A 19,244-nucleotide genomic window follows, 5' to 3' on the forward strand; every position below is an offset into this window, starting at 1 on the left:
GTCTCAAGGCAGCTTTACAGAACAAAAACATAGAACAAAAGGTTATTATAAAGAATAATATAAAGATTAATATAATACAAAAATTCAAGATATTCACATTTACATTTACATTTACAGCATTTGGCAGACGCCCTTATCCAGAGCAACATACATAAGTGCTTAAATATTCAGTTACCTAATTATATAAGGATCAATATTTATATAGTTCAGCGTATTTTTTAATTTGTTCATGGGTACATAATGAGGATGCCAAATGGTAGCTACAAAGTGTTTAATGCTAAATTATTGGTGGTAACATTAGTGTGTTGTTTTAATTTTTCTTGTATAGTATCAGAAGCTGCAGCTGTGCTTTCTCTGCTAAAGTTCGAAACGTCTTCAAATTTGGGAAAGCCTTCTTTGAAATATAAACTAGCTTTTTTCTTCTAGCATCTTTCTTCTCTTTTTTTCTAAAATAACTCAGCTAATCAAAAGGGCTTTGTTCAGATGAGATCATTATTTCGACAAAGCCTTTAATACCACATAGAGGTTTCATCATGTCCAGCACAAACTAAGTTTTCTAGTGAAAGTTAAACATTGACAGCATGGTACTGTATAAATGGCAGGCTGAATCAGAATAAATTCCCTTAATCCTAGATGTTTAGATATGAGAGAATTAGATACAGTCCTAAACATAGGCTGCCTGCTTCCAATGTCTCCAAAAGCAAGTGAACTTATTTAAGAGTGGCCTAGGGGACAACTTTGTCACCTTTATATCATGAGTGGCACTTGCCTGCAGTATTTGTACAGTAAACATAGCTTAGTAAACATGGTACAGTAACGTAGCTTGGCAGGACTGGGATGTAACCTTTCAAACCCTTTCACCTTCTGTTCAGTATCCTAGACCTTTAACCGCTGAACCACTATTGCTTAATGCCATCATATATGTAGCTAGAATATAATACTAATAGCACATACTCACTTGTATTGAGGTGAAAGTTAAGTATAGTCTGTATAGTCATAGAAAATGCCTATTATATATTTTTATCGCTATTTCACAGAAACTGCAGCTGTGTCTTGTAATTTCAGGAGTCTTTTCACAATTAATGAGTCATTTTACAATCACTATATTAAATCATGCAGTCTCATACCTTCATTATTTTAGGTTCTTTTAGCATGCTCATTACATTAGATTGGGTAAAATCTAATTAGATTTGCTAACAAAAGAAGGTCAAGCAGTCTCTCAATGTAAGTGATACAATTAACATTTAACAAGAAGAATAAACAAGACGAGACGAAAAAAGAAAGGCATTGACAGATAGTGAGTGTCTGTATTTTTACATTTCTTCACACCAGACTACTACTCATGTTGACATTTCTCTCAGACCAAGGCCTTCCCTGAGCCTCAAACATGCTCTGTGCCATATCACACCAGCCCCCTAATCCCTCAGTGAAGCACTTCTGGCATTTCAGTCTCTGTTTAAAAAAAAAAGCAAAGACAAACACTGTACAATGACTCAATTTTTTTTTTTTGCTTTCACAGATCAATCCCACGCTTTCATAATTCCATCCACTATGATAACGCCCAGTCTCTGTACAGTGTATTGTGAACATCTGTTCTATTTCATGAAGATAGAGTCCAACGTCTTTTATTATTTAATTTCAAAATAGCACTATTTAATTTATAATTAATGTATCCTTACTTGAAAATGATGGAAAAATTCATGAATGAATTGCCATTAGGTGGAGACACTTTTTAGGGCATCTAGGGCAGTTAGGGCATTGTCATGGTGGCTTGTACAGGAACAAATGACTTTGTGGTGTGAAAAGGAAACTGAAGTGAAGGATGGCTGGCCAAGTACAAAAAGGTCATTGTGAGTCTCTGCACTCTTGCATGACCCTCTTGGGGGTTTAGGGTAGCCAGAGAAGGAGTGAAGTCTGGCTACATTTACACAATCCATAAATGACACTGAAGACTGAACATAATGTGCTAACATCCACTGTTGTCTGCAGTCAATGAAGAGTAGATATGATTACATATTCAGTGGTATGTGTTGCTGTAAAACCTCTGTGTGTACCTGAGGATGACACCGAGTCAGTGATATTAGATATTAGTTATGAGATATTAGAACTGAGGGCTAGAAGGATATCTATCTGTAGCTTGATGCTATTTGTGCAATGCATTACATCACAAGGTCTTACACACACACACACACACACACACACACACACACACACACACACACACACACACACACACACACACACACACAAATAAATAAATAAATAAATAAATCCAGGGGGCATTGGACTTTGTGTAATCAGCTGACATGACTGTCACAATCTAAGCTAAAATGAATTTAGCCTCAGGGTTACTTCTTCTGTGTTTTTCTTGGGAGATTGGTTCCACAAAAATCCAGTATTATTGGGGTTATATTTAGGAGGATGCTTAGTCCTTGCATGAAGTTCTACAATGATATGAGATTACAATATATTATAGTGTCACTCATTTCCACTACAGTATTTAGCAAAGCTGCTTTGTACTGTCTCACTGAACTATATTATGAAAGAAAATGTATGATAACAATCTTACAGTAGAGCACTACCTTTAGGTTAACACCAGATTACCAGTAGACAAACCCACAGAAACAAGGTCTACTTTGGATAAAAATACATAAATCTAGAACATGAACATGCATAACAGATAAGCAAAATAAATCCAGAGTAAAAGTTTTATGCAGAAAGCAGAATACCCACATCACAGGAATATTTTAAGAGTTTTGGCCACAATTAATGTAGTATTTCCTATAATACTGCGAATAATTAATAATACTATAATAATAATAATAATATTAATAATAATAATAATATTCACAATAATAATATTTATTATTTGTTATATTATTAAGAGGGGGGGCACGGTGGCTTAGTGGTTAGCACGTTCGCCTCACACCTCCAGGTTTGGGGGTTCGATTCCCGCCTCCACCTTGTGTGTGTGGAGTTTGCATGTTCTCCCCGTGCCTCGGGGGTTTCCTCCGAGTACTCCGGTTTCTTCCCCCGGTCCAAAGACATGCGTGGTAGGTTGATTGGCATCTCTGGAAAATTGTCTGTAGTGAGTGAATGTGTGAGTGAATGAGAGTGTGTGTGTGCCCTGTGATGGGTTGGCACTCCGTCCAGGGTGTATCCTGCCTTGATGCCCGATGACGCCTGAGATAGGCACAGGCTCCCCGTGACCCGAGGTAGTTCGGATAAACAGTAGAAGATGAATGAATGTATGAATGAATGAATATTATTAAGATGATGACTGTTGTATGCAATTATTATTACAATAAACTGCACATAAGTTAAATATAAGTTAAATCTATTTTGATACATAAAAATATTTGCCAATAAAACAAGACTTTTTTAAATTGTAAGTTAGTGAAACAACAAAAAAAAACACTCCAGAAATAAGTTTAATAAGCGTATAATTGGAAATACTAGTTGAAAAGTGTATTCAGGATATTACCACTTGTTAAGATGTAATCTGGCTTTGTGTTGGTTTAAAGGTTTGGATTTTTTCAGATCCTTAAAACAAACATTTATTAGTCAAGATTATTTTCCTTGTACTGTCAGCCATCCATGTGGGTGGATCAGAAGATCAGAAGAGGTGAAAAAATGACTTTATTAATGGGAGATGGTAAGAAACAAACATTTTATCTGTGGTGTTATTGATACTGATGAATTCTGCCATCTATGACAGGGCACATGAACAATGCAGCATTAACAGACTGTTTCCCTCTACCCAGCAACTTTCCACTGGAGTACTGGAAATACAGTACAATCCTTCTAACAGACACTTCCAGACCAAGAAGGCTCCAAGGACAATATACAACACAAGGGAGGTAGATCACGTCTCACGAGTGATGACATCTCAAAGCCATCTTTTATAGACTGGCTGTACAGTATGACGTTAAACACAGCTGACCAAGATGATGCTGACAAGCCAACAAACATCTGTGCTTCAGTAACAGAAAACAGGCTTTTCTCTTTACTGTCTAGTTATTCCTCATTGTGACTCATGCCGTATAAACGTGCAGCTGTATTTGGAACAAGAGATTTCTCCAGCTATAGTTTACACAAGCAGGAGCTGCTCTGTGCTGTTGGTCAGTCCAGCCCATAGTGTGAAAACCTATTCAAACATGAACCACTTAAACTAACACCCACAGTCCTAGGAAAGGCTCAAATCTAAAAGATAAAGAAAACAAAATAATTGAACATGAAAACAACTTTTTGACCTTGCTTTTGCTTCTTAGCAATGGATATAGTGCTACCTGGTCCTACTGATTTTGGGCAGATGACACAGAAATTTATGTTTGAAATGACAAGCCTTTAATAGATCTGTGTTTGGTGAACTGAAAAAGAGTGTGTGTAATCTGTTGCAGTTGCAAATAAGATAGAAGTAATGTAAGCCAGTGAATTCACATATGCATTATATTTTCATGAAAAAGCGGTTTGTTTTAATTGGTATTTTACCTCATTTTCAATGTGTTACATTCATAACATAACTTTTGTAATATAAATATCAAGAACTTAAAGCTTCATACTGAATAGAACACAAGGGTGAATTTAAATGAGTAAGAAAAGCATACTTGTGACACCACATTGCACACGACATGATACAGGTTTATTAGCTGTAACACTTCATTCATAATTAAAATACAATTTATTCATTCTTTAAACTCAAGCACACCTTCTATGGTGCACAGCCTTGAAACAAAAGTAACTGTCTATTCCTCCATATACTGTAGCAACAGTCAAGGTCATGGTTGATCATAACAACAGAGGAAAGAGAGATAGTGACAAATGAAATGTAACACGTTCAAGCACACATTATAACAAGCAGAAGTACTGACACCCCTTTAGGACTCCTCCATATGTGAGATTATCAGCATTTATAGCAACATCAATGTGTAATGATCCACTTCAGTCAGTAGTGCAGTAGCTTTCTTGCATTAGTGAGAATAAATTAAAGAGGAAGTAGCAGAAAAAAGTGCCATGCAGCTGTAATCAGAAGGCTAATAGCATCATTAATAAGCCTGTTAAGATAAAGATTTGAAAAGGGTCTGCTGCACTTTGCATAAAAAGTTACATCTCCACTCTTATTAAGTTCAGAACAAACAACATATAATCAGAACAAAAATGGCAGTGTGCGAGATACCATCAGTGAAAGAAAGATTCATCAGTGTCTGCATTCCTTTCAGCACTCAGAGCATCATGAAGCAGATACAGTGAAACAGAGTGTGTACGTAAAGTGACCCAGCGAAACAGTCTGGTGGAAATGGGCTAGAACAGAGACAGGGTTAACACTAGTATTCTTTATTTTTACACACAAGGCCTATGACAAAGCTGGACAGAAACATGCTTCAAAATAACAGAAGTAAATAAAATAGCAATGGATGAGAGACATTTTGGTTATTTCTCACAAGAAAGTATAATTCTACAGTATGTGTTTGTTGTCTTCAAAGCTGAAGTGCAATAGCCATCATGACTTCACTGTAAAAATGTCTACATCCATATCCATGTGCAGGACATAAGTCATTAGTCCAAAGTACCGTAACTTTTCATCATGGCCACAGGTGGCTTCACTGTGCCAAAATCCTTATGAATTATTTTTAAGACACAGACTGGCATGTCCTTCATTTGTGCAGTAAAACGCCTTATGTAAAAATCTTAAGAATAGTTAGAGGTGTGTAAGGAGTATATCCAGCTGAGACATCTCACTGCTCTGAGGGACACACACCACGGTCCTTACAGCAAAAATAGTGGACCACCACACCATTTGGATACCTGGCAAAGGCACTGTGTATATGGAAGACAAATATGCATTATTTAAAAATTTCCCTTGTTAATTAAATGAGAACAAAAAACTGAAAAATTACATCAGACATACCTGTTTCCAATCTTCTTCTTACACACCCGGCAGGTCTTCTCCTCAGTAATGACACACTTTACCTGCTGATGAAAGATTCGCTCTTCTTGTACCTACAAACAGAACAGCAGAGAGTAAGAATATTTTCTGGGGAGAAATTAAAAAAAAGGAAAGAAAGAAAAACTACAGGACTTCTAGAGGAGACTTACAGTAAAACAGGACCATGTATACTACAGAAAAACAGGACTAAGCACTGTGTCTTTCTAGTAACCTACCCGGAGGAACTCCGCCTGCAGCAGACTCTTGAGAACCTGGTCGAATCGTTTCCTCTGGGCTTTCTCCTCCAACACACTCTCGAGAAACACACGGATCTCTTTGATTTGAGTGTTTGCTGGAAGCAGGTTTATAGCCTAGAGAACAGCACAGATAATAATATGCATTTACTTCCTTAAATGATGGATACAAACAGAAGTCTAAGATTAGGTCATATCAGATACCTGTATTCTAAACAAAACCCTAAAATATTAGTCTCTGTGCGATAAAAGTAGGATTTATGTAAATATTCAGATTATACAACTGAGTGAATGTGCAGATGTTCATATTGTATCGTGATTTACTGACTGCTGCAAAACATTTCTATAATCATTTCTCCTAAACATTTTTACAGTATGCATAGTGGACAATTGGCTGATGAGCAGTTTTGTGGCCAGGTGTGGCATGATTCCTAGTTATTTCATGACGAATTATGAAGATAAAAGGTGTGGAGCTAATTCCAAGGATTGAATTTGCATTTGGTAGCTGTTCATAAAAACTCTTAACAGTCCAAAGATGTGACGATTTAAGTGAAGGAGGCTGTCATTACAGACCTATCAGAAAAATACTGTAGCAGAAACTTTAGGAGTGGCCAGATAACCAGTTTAATAAATTCTTAAAAAGAAGGTATAGACTAATGAGCTCTCAAGGCAAAAGTGGATAATTACAGAATTTTGTTCAATGGTGTAAAAAACAAAAAACAAAAAAACAAAAACAATATCAGGCCAAGCCAAGAACACTTTCCAGGAGTTAGTGGTATCCCTGTCAAAGTCTACAATCAAGACACAGCTTTATGAATGTAAATACAGGGGACTTACATCAAGATACAAACCAATGAGAATACTCAATAACAAAAAGGCCACATTAGACTTTGCTAGAAAACGTGTGTATAGAAGAAAAAAAAAAAAACAAAAAAAAAAAAAACTTTTTTCGACAGTTGAAACCAAGATTCAACCCAACTGAACATGCTTTACACTTACTGAAGACTAAACTGAAGGCAGAAAACCCACAGACAAGCAGCAACTAAAGGCAGCTGAATTAAAAGCCAGGCAAAGCATCTCACGGGAGGAAAACAGCATGTGTTCCAGACCTCAGGCAGTCAATCAGTGCAATCTATTTACATTAAGATAATAACAATAACCCTTACGAGTATAATTATGGTAGTTTATTAAATTACTCTGGAGCCTGAAATTCCTAAACAGTTAATGCAATACTTCGATCATGCTTCATTTCAAAACATTTTGGTGGTGTTCAGAGGCAATATTAGGAAATTTGTGTCAATGTCCAAATATTAATGGTCATGTTTGTGTTGTTTTTCTGATTATAGTAAAGCGTCAAAATAATTGCTAATAAAACTACTGTATACATTGCTGTAAAAGTGACAGACAGAATAGAGTCTGAAAAAGTGCTGATCTAATTCTGCTGAATGGGGCTCAGATGTTTGTAGTTTTACAGTTCACACATGTTGTGCACAGCTGGAACACAACACAAAACTTGATTCTCTCATTTGACTTCCAAATTTGTGGTCTGTCCCCTGCATGTGGCCCTGAAGAGCCAGGCCTCTGGATGGCAGCCGGAGGAAATAAAAGCAACATCATATAAAACAAAGACACAAGAGAGCTTCTCGATGGCAGATTCATGCTCTCTGTTTTAATCCACACATACTTGGCATCTAATACTCAAAATAATTTATAACAGTAATATCCTGTTGCACATCATTCAGCTTTTTATTGTGTAGAGGGACAGGACCTCTGTAAGAGAGCCAACAACAAGGGCCTTGCTGGAAAATAGAGTCCTTTAGGATACTGTATGTGATGCGCACTGGAAATGCCACTACACAGGGCTGGACAAAATTCCAGACAGCAATAATTCCAGCTTCACTGGAGGACGAGGACTGGTCATGAGGAAGTATAAGGAGCTATAGAGCTACAGAAAGTCTTTATATATTTAATGAGAGGCAGAAGAATGCTTCCAAACCATTCCATAAACAGAACCTGACTATAACAGCTGCCGTTGTACTGAACAGTGAAATTCTCACCTTAGTAGTGTTGAGCTTGCTGTGGTGCAGCTCAAGAACCTGCAGGGCAGCCTGAAGATTAGCCTGGGGCTCAGACAGCTCCATCTTAATAGGACCCAGACAGTGTGCGTCTGGAGGAGACAGGTACATGCGCAAGAGAGACAGATACACCTGCACGAAAGAAACAGTAGAAATGGAACTCTTTGAGATATGGGAGCCATAAAAAATGTTTAGGACAGCTTTCCAGATGCGTCTGAAGTCTAGCATTTCACAAGATGTTCAAAGTTCACTAAAAGATTCTTGGCTTAATCTGCAACAATACCAGGAATGTATGAAAATAGCTCTATAATTTTTGTGCAACACAATATTTATTTATTCATTCGGCTGATCCCTGTTCGGGGTCGCAACACAGCGGATCACGGGGTCCACATATCAGATTTGAGATTTAACTCTTAAGTGAATCGGAATCGACCCCAGGCAAGGGCAATGAGAGCATGAGATCCTGCCGCTGGAACAGCAAGAGTGTTTTTTTTAGGAGAATGAAATTACAACAAAAAATGCACTTTCAAATGTACAAAAAAAGCATCCGCGCTTTCGCAGACAAACTCACGTCTTTATTTCCATCTGATGATTTGTCATAATGTCTGCGACAATACCTAAAAAGGGAAGTGTACAGACAGTCAGAGTCCCATTGTACTCAGCCACATGGTACATTATTCAGTGTAATGGACAATATATACAATTCCACTTGGTACAGGAAGACATATGATGAGACTGAAGCATACTTACTCTTCAGCCATGTATGTGTCCTTCAGTATGTGCACATATATGAAGAGTGCCTGCTCGTGTTTTCCCATGCGGCCCAGAAGCAGAGCTCGCTCCTCCAACAGCCCTGAGAGTGAGCATGACAAGGGGAAGCCAGACACATATTATATTTGTTTAACAGAAGGTTCTGAGTGCAGCAAAGAGGTGACGATCTCTTAGATCAAAGACTACAATGCTAAATTACCATCGAATGGAAAGTCACTGATGAGAATCTCTGGCTCGTAGTATCTTGAAATATCTAGGAAAGACAACAGCTTGTTTCGTAACTCTCCAAGTTCTCCTTCCTCCTTCCCTGCAGCCACAGCTGGGACTCCTATTTACAATTACAATGGAGAATGAAAATAAGAAAATAAGTAATCCTGCATTGCTGAAGGGTTCTCAGTTAGTTACTTCCAAAGACCATAAATAAATTGTGCATTTGTATTTAAAAGTAACAAACAAAAATAATTTGTGTTGCATTTTATACTTATGGTAAAAATTTGTATAGCACTTAACAACTCACATTGTCTCAAAGCAGCTTTACATAGTTTTTATTATTTTTTAAATTGTTAATGAATTAAAAAATAAATAATTCATTCATATTTGTTACATTTCTAGAGAGAACTCAAACTAAACCTAAATGTATTTTCTCTAATACATTAGTGGAAACATACTGCAGTTGTCACAATTCCATTCATTAAGCCATATCTGTTAGAGAAGTGCTCCGTCTATCAGGAAGCTAACGGCGCTCACCCTCAGGCAGTGAGTTGAGATACTCTTTCATCAGCACTTGTACTCTCTCCAGGTAGAGCTGGATCAGCACGTTGTGGAACTCGAAGCCTGTTTCCTCCCACACATAGATAATGTGCTCCAGATATGGCACAGCTAGTTCCTTAAAACCCTCCTTCAGGAAGTCTAGCACCTTGTCTCTGGGAAGCATTTCTACCTCCGTAAGGTCTTCTGTAAAAATCTGTTGCCAAAACATAGTGGAGTTAATTAAGGAGCATGTTCAGTGGCTTTTTGCCTTGTTATCAGTCCCCATGCTCAAACATCATCTGTGTCATCGCCCACATATATTACTAGCGAGTATGCGGGGGTGTGTGGGTGGGGGTTGTGTGTGTCACCTACAGAAAGCCACTTGTTTCAGCTTTCTAGCGATAAACAAAACAGGTCATTTCCCCCAGCTGAGATACAACAGACAAAAAGATATGTTTTGTCAGCATGGGAATGACATAAGCCATGATCTCTGGACAATTTAGGGCAACCTGAGGGTAAGCCCTTAGTACAACTTGATGTACTGCACACTATGCACTTACACTATGTCCTCTACTGTCTAGTGTATGTTTTACAATAATAGTATTGTCTCAGATGGAACACTAACATATTTTTTTTCTAACCAAACATATAAACTGTTCCCAGCTGATCACAAACGCATGTAATTCTATACCTCTATCATTAACAGAATACAGTGATTTTTACAATTGGATCGTTTTTTCCTCATTTTTTCTCAATTGTCATCCAGACAATTTTTTCTCATCCAGCATCAGCACCAGGTGCTACAAAACACACTACTCATACTATTTACAGAATAGTACAAAAGTATGCCATTTAGGATGCAACTTTCAAAACTCAGCACACATCCAGCAATATTAATCAAACATATTCAAAGAAACGTAATTGTGTACTACCAAGACCAATGTTCCAACCTGTTAGCACTGAGCACAATACTGTAGCACTACAGCTCTCACCTTAAGCCCATCCTCTGGACAAATCTTCAGCACCCATGGAGAAAACTCAAAGATAATACCCAGATTCTCTGTGCCTGGGAGAAAAAACATAGTGCACCAGGTTGTGAGTACAGACAACAAAAACAAATAAATACTGAAAATGAAAGATAAAAAGGGAATTTTAAATGAACAGTTTATTTAACCAGAATGTTAATTAGCCTGATGATTACATTTCAACTCCAATTCTAGGATTGACAGAAATATATCAGTAAGAATTAGTGCATGGCTCTGAATTCACACAGGGGTCCTGTCACATAGCTCTTTTGCTTCCTCAGTACCTCAGTGCCTTGCTTATTCCCCACTGTTAAGATAACGTGTTTTCTGTCTTTGTCTTAAATGACAAAACCTAGTGTAGTGAGGCTGCGGTATTATATCACAAATGTGTGTAAATGTTTGTATAGTGGTAAGCGAGAAACACTTACCCAGTCTCTGGAGATACTGCACAGTCCTCTCATGACCCTTAAGAGGAGAGTTGGCTTTAGTAGACTGATCCAGCAGAACCTGCAGGGCTAAAGATCACCATTTTCATTAGACTACCGTTCTTTTAGAGATCTCTTTAACCCTTCCCAACAAATGTTTTCTAGCATGTACCATGTGTCAGGCAGAATAATGTGGCTGGCTTCAATCGTGTCTGTAGTGAATTACATCACTACAGCAGCATGATTAAAAACATGAGGTGATCTGAATGATCACCAAGAACATTCAAAAAATTTTTTTTCTTCATGAGAAACATAGATAAGTTAAACATCTGTGGAGCAAAAAGCCTTGGATGGGACAGAGAAACAAAATCTAATTAAATGTTATTGGTTTTGCAAAAAAGGAAAAACACAAAAATAATAATAATTAATCATTATTCAAATCTGTATGTAAATCTCCAAGGTTTACTTATTCTACATACATAAAACACTGGCACAGCGTCAAACAAATAGCTACTACTCCTGTCTATAATCTCAATGCATCTCTTCAAGACTGCAGTGAAAGAAAATTAAGAGCCCTTACACCATGGCAACAAAGACTCAGGCACCTTTCAGCTACAGAGATCTATACTTTCATTAAACTGCTGTTCCACACTGCTAGCTTTCGAATTAGGAGAGGAGACTTTCATGGATATAATTATATTAGCTTGCCGCGACCTGGTGTCCTCATAACATGCGGTACTTACAGACTTGCTTTTCATTCTAACATACTGCTTGTGTTCCCGAGTTAATTCAAAAACATACGACAACATACAGTATGACCACAGAAATATATTCACCTTTCATGTAATTATACAGAATTATACATATATAAAAATGCATTCTGTTGCATGATTACTGGAACACTTCTCATCTGAATCCTTATACAGGACACTTAATGAATGTGGATGTGAATGAATCATTAGAGACACTCTTTTCCCTTCTCTACTGTTCCCTTGCCTTGTCATTCCTCTAGATGGTTTTCTGATTTTTAGGTGTTATACGCATCTATTGATTAAATTAAATCAAGGCCAGGTACAAATAAATAGTACAAGTGGATCCAGGAAAGTTCAGTGTCTGTATATGTAATCTGGCTAACAGGACAAGACTTGTTCTTGCCTAAGGCTAAGAACAATCTAATTAAATCATTGTTATAATTCACAATGGTCTTATAAAAAAAGCAATAAACTATAGAAGTCAGTCTGTCTGTCTGTCTGTCTGTCATCTCCCCAATGTCTTTACCTGCCAATTATTCAGCTCTCCTCCTTTAGCCCAGCTACTTACCAGGAAGAGTGAAGACTAACACAAGCTTACTACAATACACATGAAGCCAGCAGCATCTGCTGCATCACAAGGCAATGTGACACTTGGAAGAAAGTGCTTTCTACCCTCTTCCACCTATATGAGTCACCTGTGATTTGGTATTGGCTAGTTTTGTGCATTTATGTGTGAGTCAGGCTTAGGCTAGGATGAAGGAGACAGATTAGGTCCATCTCTAGCTCCTGTGACCCAAAATGTATTTTTATTTGATAATTTATTTTGCATATACTGTATATACAGTAGAATGTGTATCGTTTATAGTTTTGTTGGTCAAATATGACCTCATGAGAATAACGCTGTTCTAGGAACATCTGTGACTGTATTTTTAAATTTACCTTTCTGATGTAAGCCCTTCTTCTCATAAAGGATGATGAGCTCACTGTACTTGTGGGCCTTCTTCAACACATACTCACTCTCCTCTACATGACAGTGATTGTTTTCTAGACGCAGAAGGGGTGACACCAAGGCCACATTGGTCTAAAAACAGAACAAAGTAGGAATCCCTATTAACACGATAACCAAACTACTGCCGATGTCCATTGAAGTTAGCAAAACAGCCTGGGGAGGAAGGTGTGTGCAGAGGTAACCTTACATGGAGGTAGCATTTGAGCAGGGTGGTGTCTATGATCTGAAGAAGCTTCTTGCGGCTTTTGATTGTAGGAGTGCCCTCCATGAGCGGGGATGTGGTGGAAGGGTCAGAGTCATTCAGCTGCTTCACCAAATGACTGCGTTTCTATGTAATTAAAAAACGAATGGTTAGTAAAATGAAACTGAAATGCAATGCTAAAGATTCTGAAGCTCTGTGTGTGCAGACCTGCGTTAGGTAGTCAATGAGAGCCAAGTGAGCCCTCTCCAGTTCTACTCCAGAGAGTGTGGGCAAAGGATTGGGGTAATGCAGCTGTTTACGATAGTCAGAGGGTAGGAGGTCTGGGTATAGCCCAATCACATGAGTTGGATCTATAACATGAGGCATGAAGACATCCTGTGTCATATTCTTCCAGGACTCCCAATCTTTTTAAGACACAATTTTCCAGGCCATATCACACACAGATAAGTTTGAGCATAGCCTGAATAATTACATCAGTCTGAATTCACCATGAATAAAGTGCTAAGAAAATGCATATACTAACAACAGCTCTATAACCTACATTTTGTCAGTGTTTCCAAAACAACAGTTTAATTAATTGGGCATACATTGTAATTGCCATACACCCGCTCCTCACCTGTCCCCAGCTTGGCAAACACCTGCATAGAGTCATCAAAACGCTTCTGACAGAAGAGATTAAAGGCATACAAATTCTGAATATGGTGAATCTGTTGTTTCTTATCACCGTCTGCATCATCCTTCATCTTCTGCTCGGATAAAACGAAGAAAGAAGAAACATTGTGAAATGAAAGTTAGTACTTAAAGGGTAATCGTTTGAAACTAGCAGGATATTTTTTTATACTATATAAAACAGAGTACTATAGGGTTTATTACAATGTTCATCAGGTATCACGTCTAAACCACACTTTAATTCTGATACAGGAAAAAAATATAAGAAGTAATAAAAATGAAGTGGTAAGTGCCAGTGAAGAACTTGTCATGCAATGATGTTTGCAGTAGTTTAACTGTGATGGATGAACTCACCGCTAGCTGAAGAGCCAGCTCAAACTGTTTGTCCTGTAGAAGCTGCCGAATCTGGCTTGCTATGGACACTGGCACAAGTCGCCAGACAAAATGGTTGCTGGCAACATACACAGTATTGGGCCTGTGACCAAAGAGAAGTGGCACAAGCGTGCAGATAATGTTATAATAACATTATAAAGCTAGTCAAGATTTGTGAGTAATGCAATAGAAGAGATGACATCATTCTTTTAGATTAAGTTCACTGTGAACGCCTTCAGAAAGCAACGTTGTTAATTTATTCTGAAAAGTGTGAACATCTCACCCTGCCGAGGTGATGAAGCGTGGCCTCTGCAACTCCACACTCTGTACCAACAACCTTGGTTCAAAGGTGCGAATCTCCACATAGCGTGGCAGCACAGCTATAATGTAAGGAGGCTGGTGCTCTGTAGGTGTAGGGAAACAAGACTATATGTGTAAGTGAAAAAAAAAAGCAGAAACACTTTAAAACTTTTAAGATTTTGACGGACAAAGAATAACATTGATGTTATTAGATAACAAAACTAATGCAGATAAATGACACATATAATTACAAAAAAAAAACAATGATCGAAAAGCAAATCCAAATGCAAGAAATCCTTATGCCAGAGTCTGCAAGTAACATGGAGGCATTCTGTGAATATAAAATTCCCTGAGTCCCATGGGGCGGAAAATCCATTTGAAGCCAGGAATGGGCAGGTCTCCAATCGCCATGTTATACATGCTTCAGAGAGATCCAGAGATTTTAACAGAGCTTTGGCACATACTGTGTGGAGGAAATGTTGAGGGCTTGTAATTCCACTAAATATAATTGAACCTTTTCTTTTTTTAAATCATGAATTCACATTAAATATAAAAACTGGCTACAAAATATAAAAATGGCACAAAAATGAAATACTAATCCTTAACTTAAATTGGACAATTCTTTATGGGACTAAATAATAATATAGACATATACAAACAGATATAATTTATTCCATTCTAAAATATAATTTGGACAAGCTGGGCAATCAACAGACTCACATGTATGGCTCATATTATTTAGGCATACGAGTACTTTTTTTTTCATTTCTTTCTTAACGCCCGTCCAGCTTCAATATCTATGTTCATGGCGGGAGCTTGGTTTAGTTATTCACAAGTAAAACTAACTAAGATGTTTAAGATTCGGTTTGTTTCTGACTAAATATAATAATTATGACTTGGATTTGTGCATTTTAAAACCATTTCATGTTTTTTTTTTAATAATACCTTACTAACACAGTAATGGCAATGCTTCAGTAATGTATAAAGATTATCAGGCCAACCTAAAATCCATATATCTGATAACGAGTTCTGAATACAATAACTAAGCATTTCCATTGTAATCTATTCCATTTATATGGATCTATTGTTTTATTTCAAGAAATTGTTTATGTACCGACTAACAGCGGCTTTTAACACATGGGTGTGATGATTTAGGCAGGCAAAGCACATTTGTATCGTACCCATTGCCACTGGGATGTCAGTCCAGTTGAGGGCACATTTCTGTGTGCAGGTTCCTTCCTCATTCAAGACAACAGTGAGGTCATCCTGACCCACAGCTACTTTCCCATCAGCCAGTGGGGCAACCAGTGGCTCCAGTTGCTTCCCTGTTGGGAACAGCTCTTTAATTGAACCACGTCCGTCCATCTAGAAAGGTCAAGGATGAAACACTTATTGCAAGTAAGACTCGATGTAATGTGTCTCTGTGGTACAACTTGTTTGCATAACATGCATGTGCAGAAAGGTGAGAAATAAAAAAAATGAAAAAAATGGGAAAAAAAAAAAAAAAAAAAACTCTTGCTTGTCACAATTCTAAGGTTTTGACCTATTTGACCTACCCGGATCAAATAGTAGTCTCGCTTGAAACCCACACATATGGAATTTTCACACCAAGCCATGGACTTCGGAATATCAGGAACTGCAAAATCTCCCTGTCACACAATATACAAGTTCTTAATTTAATCATCTCTTTACACATAAAATGTGATTAAACTGTCTAGTGAGTTAATGTCACCAACAAACCTGTAATTCATGGAACTCCCTGTCCTTCCAGTAATACAGCTGAAGCTTTTTCTTGACTGCAACGCACAACCGCAACTTAGCTTCACCCGAACTGGGCTGCTAAAATGGGGAAATGAAAATGTATATAGTCTGACAAATATGAATAGTAGCAAAGAGAAGTAGCTCTTTGCGAAGTGAGAAGTGGCTCATCTATTTCTGCGGTTTAGTGCAATAAAATTGTGGAAAAAAAATACAAAAAAAAACCACACTGATGTCAGAGTCCTTTACTGCAGGCTACTTTAGAGCAAAATTGGAGATATAATAAAGATGTCCAGTTCTGAAAGTAATAAAATAATTATAGTGATAAGGATAGATTAAACTATATTTTCAAACTTAACAATTTCTTCTTACATACCTGCAGGTCACAGGCAAAGAGTGTTGCACCCTTGGCCTTTGACACCACAGTGATCTGCTGAAACGTGAGCAAGTCATGGACATGGATATTATTCTCTGGAAAAAAAAGCAACAACAATACAACACTGATCATTAACCAAGACAATTTATACACAGCACTCACACTTTTTAGATTTATTTTCTAGAAAAACCAAAAACCTAAATGGTTAAGAAACTGGATTGTACATCCAAAAAGAAAAATATACAGAAAAGACTTACCCAGGAGACTGACCAAAATCTTGTACTGGGATACAACATAGAGCTGATGGCAGAAAAAAAAGATAAATTGTGAGACAATGCAACATCACATCACATCACATCACAACACTAGCAATGATGAAATAACTTATAAACAGACTCATCATGACATAAGACATTAGTTTAAAACTTCACTGCAAAAATCTAGAAAGAAACAGATTAATGTACATTATAAGTATGTCTTCATTAAAGAAACAAACAAAAAAGATTTTAGTTACAAAGACAAATTACTGAGCATACCTGCTGGATCTTCTTGGAGAAGTTCTTGTTGGATTTCTCTAGTGTTACCTCAAATCTGTTAGTGCCTAGAAGAGGTGAGGAGGTATGAAATAAAAATGCTAAATAAAGTAGAGGGACAAAGTTTCAATAACAAATGAAACCGAAACTAATCCGAACCTGCATCCTTCTTAATTCTGTAGAGGAGGAGATGACCTGGTTTAGTCCCCACCAGGAGCCAATCCTCTGTATAAACAACACACTGAAATGTCAAACGTCACATCTGGACATCATCACTGAATTGCAATACTGATGCAATACTGTTTCCTACAACATACTATAATAATTACTGCATCCATTTACTGAACGCTTTTTAAAAGCTGCCTGTTTAAAATCACTAAGCCTTCCATAAAATACATATACCTCCATCTCATACTGAGTAGGAGAAGGAGCAACTCAGTGGTTAAGGATTGGGCTACTAATCAGAAGTAGAGTTCAAATCCTACAGAGACTCACTCATATAACCGACAAGAACTCAGTTGTTTCAATTGTCATATAACCCACAAGAACTCAGTTGTTTCAATTGTCATATAGCCCACAAGAACTCAGTTGTAAGAGGCTTGGAATAAAAAAACGAGAAGACTGAAGATAAATTAAGTAGGTGAACAGTGGCCTGAAATGTTGTATAGGTTTTGGATTGATTCTCGTTAAGTCCCCATTACGACTGTGCATAACTTGTAAAATGTATCTGGAAGCAGGTTGGTTGCATTACAAAGAGGGACAAGAAGACGGTATGGGTATGAGTGGATGAATGGATAGATAGATAGATAGATAGATAGATAGATATATGGATGGATAGATGGGTGGATGAATGGATAGATAGATGGGTGGATAGACAGATAGATAGATAGATAGATAGATAGATAGATAGATAGAGATAGACAGAGAGATAGATAGAGAGATAGATAGATGGATGGATAGATAGATTGATGGATTGATGGAGGATAAATGGGTGGATGAATGGATAGATAGATGGGTGGATAGATAGATAGATGGATAGATAGATAGATAGATAGATAGAACTTTATTGTCATTGCATAGTACAGGAACACAGGTACAGTACAGTACTAAGTATAGTATCAACAATACACATGTCGACTTGGTGCAACCATAATAGATAGTTACATTTGCACCAAACACTCAGACAATCGTAAAGCCACTTCAGACGAAAGTGTTACCATAGCAATCAGTGTAAATGACGTGTTTATCAAACAGAAATGACCCAGAGTGTCACTTACCCCAAGCTGCCAGGCAGTCGATCTGGAGGGGCAGTTTCTCCAAAATAGGAACGGGCTCATATGCGTCATGCATTATAACGACTTGTATAACACTGTTTAATAATATTTAACCTCAACAAATGACAAAGTAATAACAACCGTTGAGAACTAGCTACGTTAGTGCTGTTAGCGTCTGCTCACTGGAGAGCTAGTAAATAAACCCAAAATAAATCTAACAAGATAGCTAAACAAAACACGGTAAACAACTTAGCAGACTTTAGTTTAAGTGGTTTGTGTTCAGATCGTCCATCGTCCCGTGTTTCCTGTTTGTTTAAAAGACGTGAGGGACTTGATAAGCGTTAACGGCGAGTGAGTTAGCTGCTATCAGCCTGTTCTACATCTCCATGTCAACAAACTCTGCTTAGAACACATTGCTTCAGCGAAATAACCTACTTCATCCCATATCTTTTGACACAACGTTGTCTGTGTTCGCCTCGGATTTAACAGATGGTTTCTACAAATTAAAAACAAGCCTGTCAGACTGTCAAGTGTCAGCGTTGACAGTTCATTATCCAGCTAGCTAACTGCTCGCGAAAAAAAAAAACAACAATCCGAGCTTCCGGGATGCTTTACGGCATGACGGACACGTGACCTACGTCATCTACCACGAGGGTCGGATTTCAGGTTCCTCATTCTGACTGATTAGCACTGCGGAGAATTTAAATATAAATTCTTGCAGCACAACGTGCATTTTCCGAGCATTTAAAATATAACGCGTTAAAGAAACAATC

The 19,244-nt window shown here is 37.6% G+C and overlaps 1 protein-coding gene across 1 annotated transcript; it reads right to left on the reverse strand.

The window, feature by feature from the left end:
• Nucleotides 1-4,620: 4,620 nt before the first annotated feature.
• vps39 (VPS39 subunit of HOPS complex) lies at nucleotides 4,621-19,077 on the reverse strand. The gene is made up of 24 exons (XM_060879736.1): nucleotides 18,475-19,077; nucleotides 17,357-17,422; nucleotides 17,201-17,265; nucleotides 16,922-16,964; nucleotides 16,665-16,759; nucleotides 16,271-16,369; nucleotides 16,087-16,179; nucleotides 15,712-15,895; nucleotides 14,514-14,634; nucleotides 14,213-14,333; nucleotides 13,806-13,935; nucleotides 13,397-13,539; nucleotides 13,175-13,315; nucleotides 12,918-13,059; nucleotides 11,230-11,316; nucleotides 10,769-10,842; nucleotides 9,774-9,990; nucleotides 9,226-9,354; nucleotides 9,006-9,108; nucleotides 8,827-8,872; nucleotides 8,238-8,387; nucleotides 6,163-6,297; nucleotides 5,909-6,000; nucleotides 4,621-5,817 (listed from the first exon to the last, which is right to left on the reverse strand). The coding sequence occupies exons 1-24, from the start codon at nucleotides 18,545-18,547 to the stop codon at nucleotides 5,736-5,738; spliced, it is 2,631 nt and encodes an 876-aa protein (XP_060735719.1). The 5' UTR covers nucleotides 18,548-19,077; the 3' UTR covers nucleotides 4,621-5,735.
• Nucleotides 19,078-19,244: the final 167 nt, after the last annotated feature.

The sequence above is a fragment of the Tachysurus vachellii genome, chromosome 10 (genome assembly GCF_030014155.1).
Source record: "Tachysurus vachellii isolate PV-2020 chromosome 10, HZAU_Pvac_v1, whole genome shotgun sequence".
Taxonomy (NCBI): Eukaryota; Metazoa; Chordata; class Actinopteri; order Siluriformes; family Bagridae; genus Tachysurus; species Tachysurus vachellii.

Excerpts from the sequence above, each read along its gene's own strand:
- vps39 (XM_060879736.1), bottom strand. The coding sequence starts at position 18,547 with ATGCATGACGCATATGAGCCCGTTCCTATTTTGGAGAAACTGCCCCTC. Across the intron at positions 13,316-13,396 it reads TCATTGACTACCTAACGCAG|AAACGCAGTCATTTGGTGAA; the intron begins GTCTGCACACAC and ends TTAATTACATAG. Across the intron at positions 8,388-8,826 it reads CATCAGATGGAAATAAAGAC|GTGTATCTGTCTCTCTTGCG; the intron begins GTGAGTTTGTCT and ends TCTTTCGTGCAG.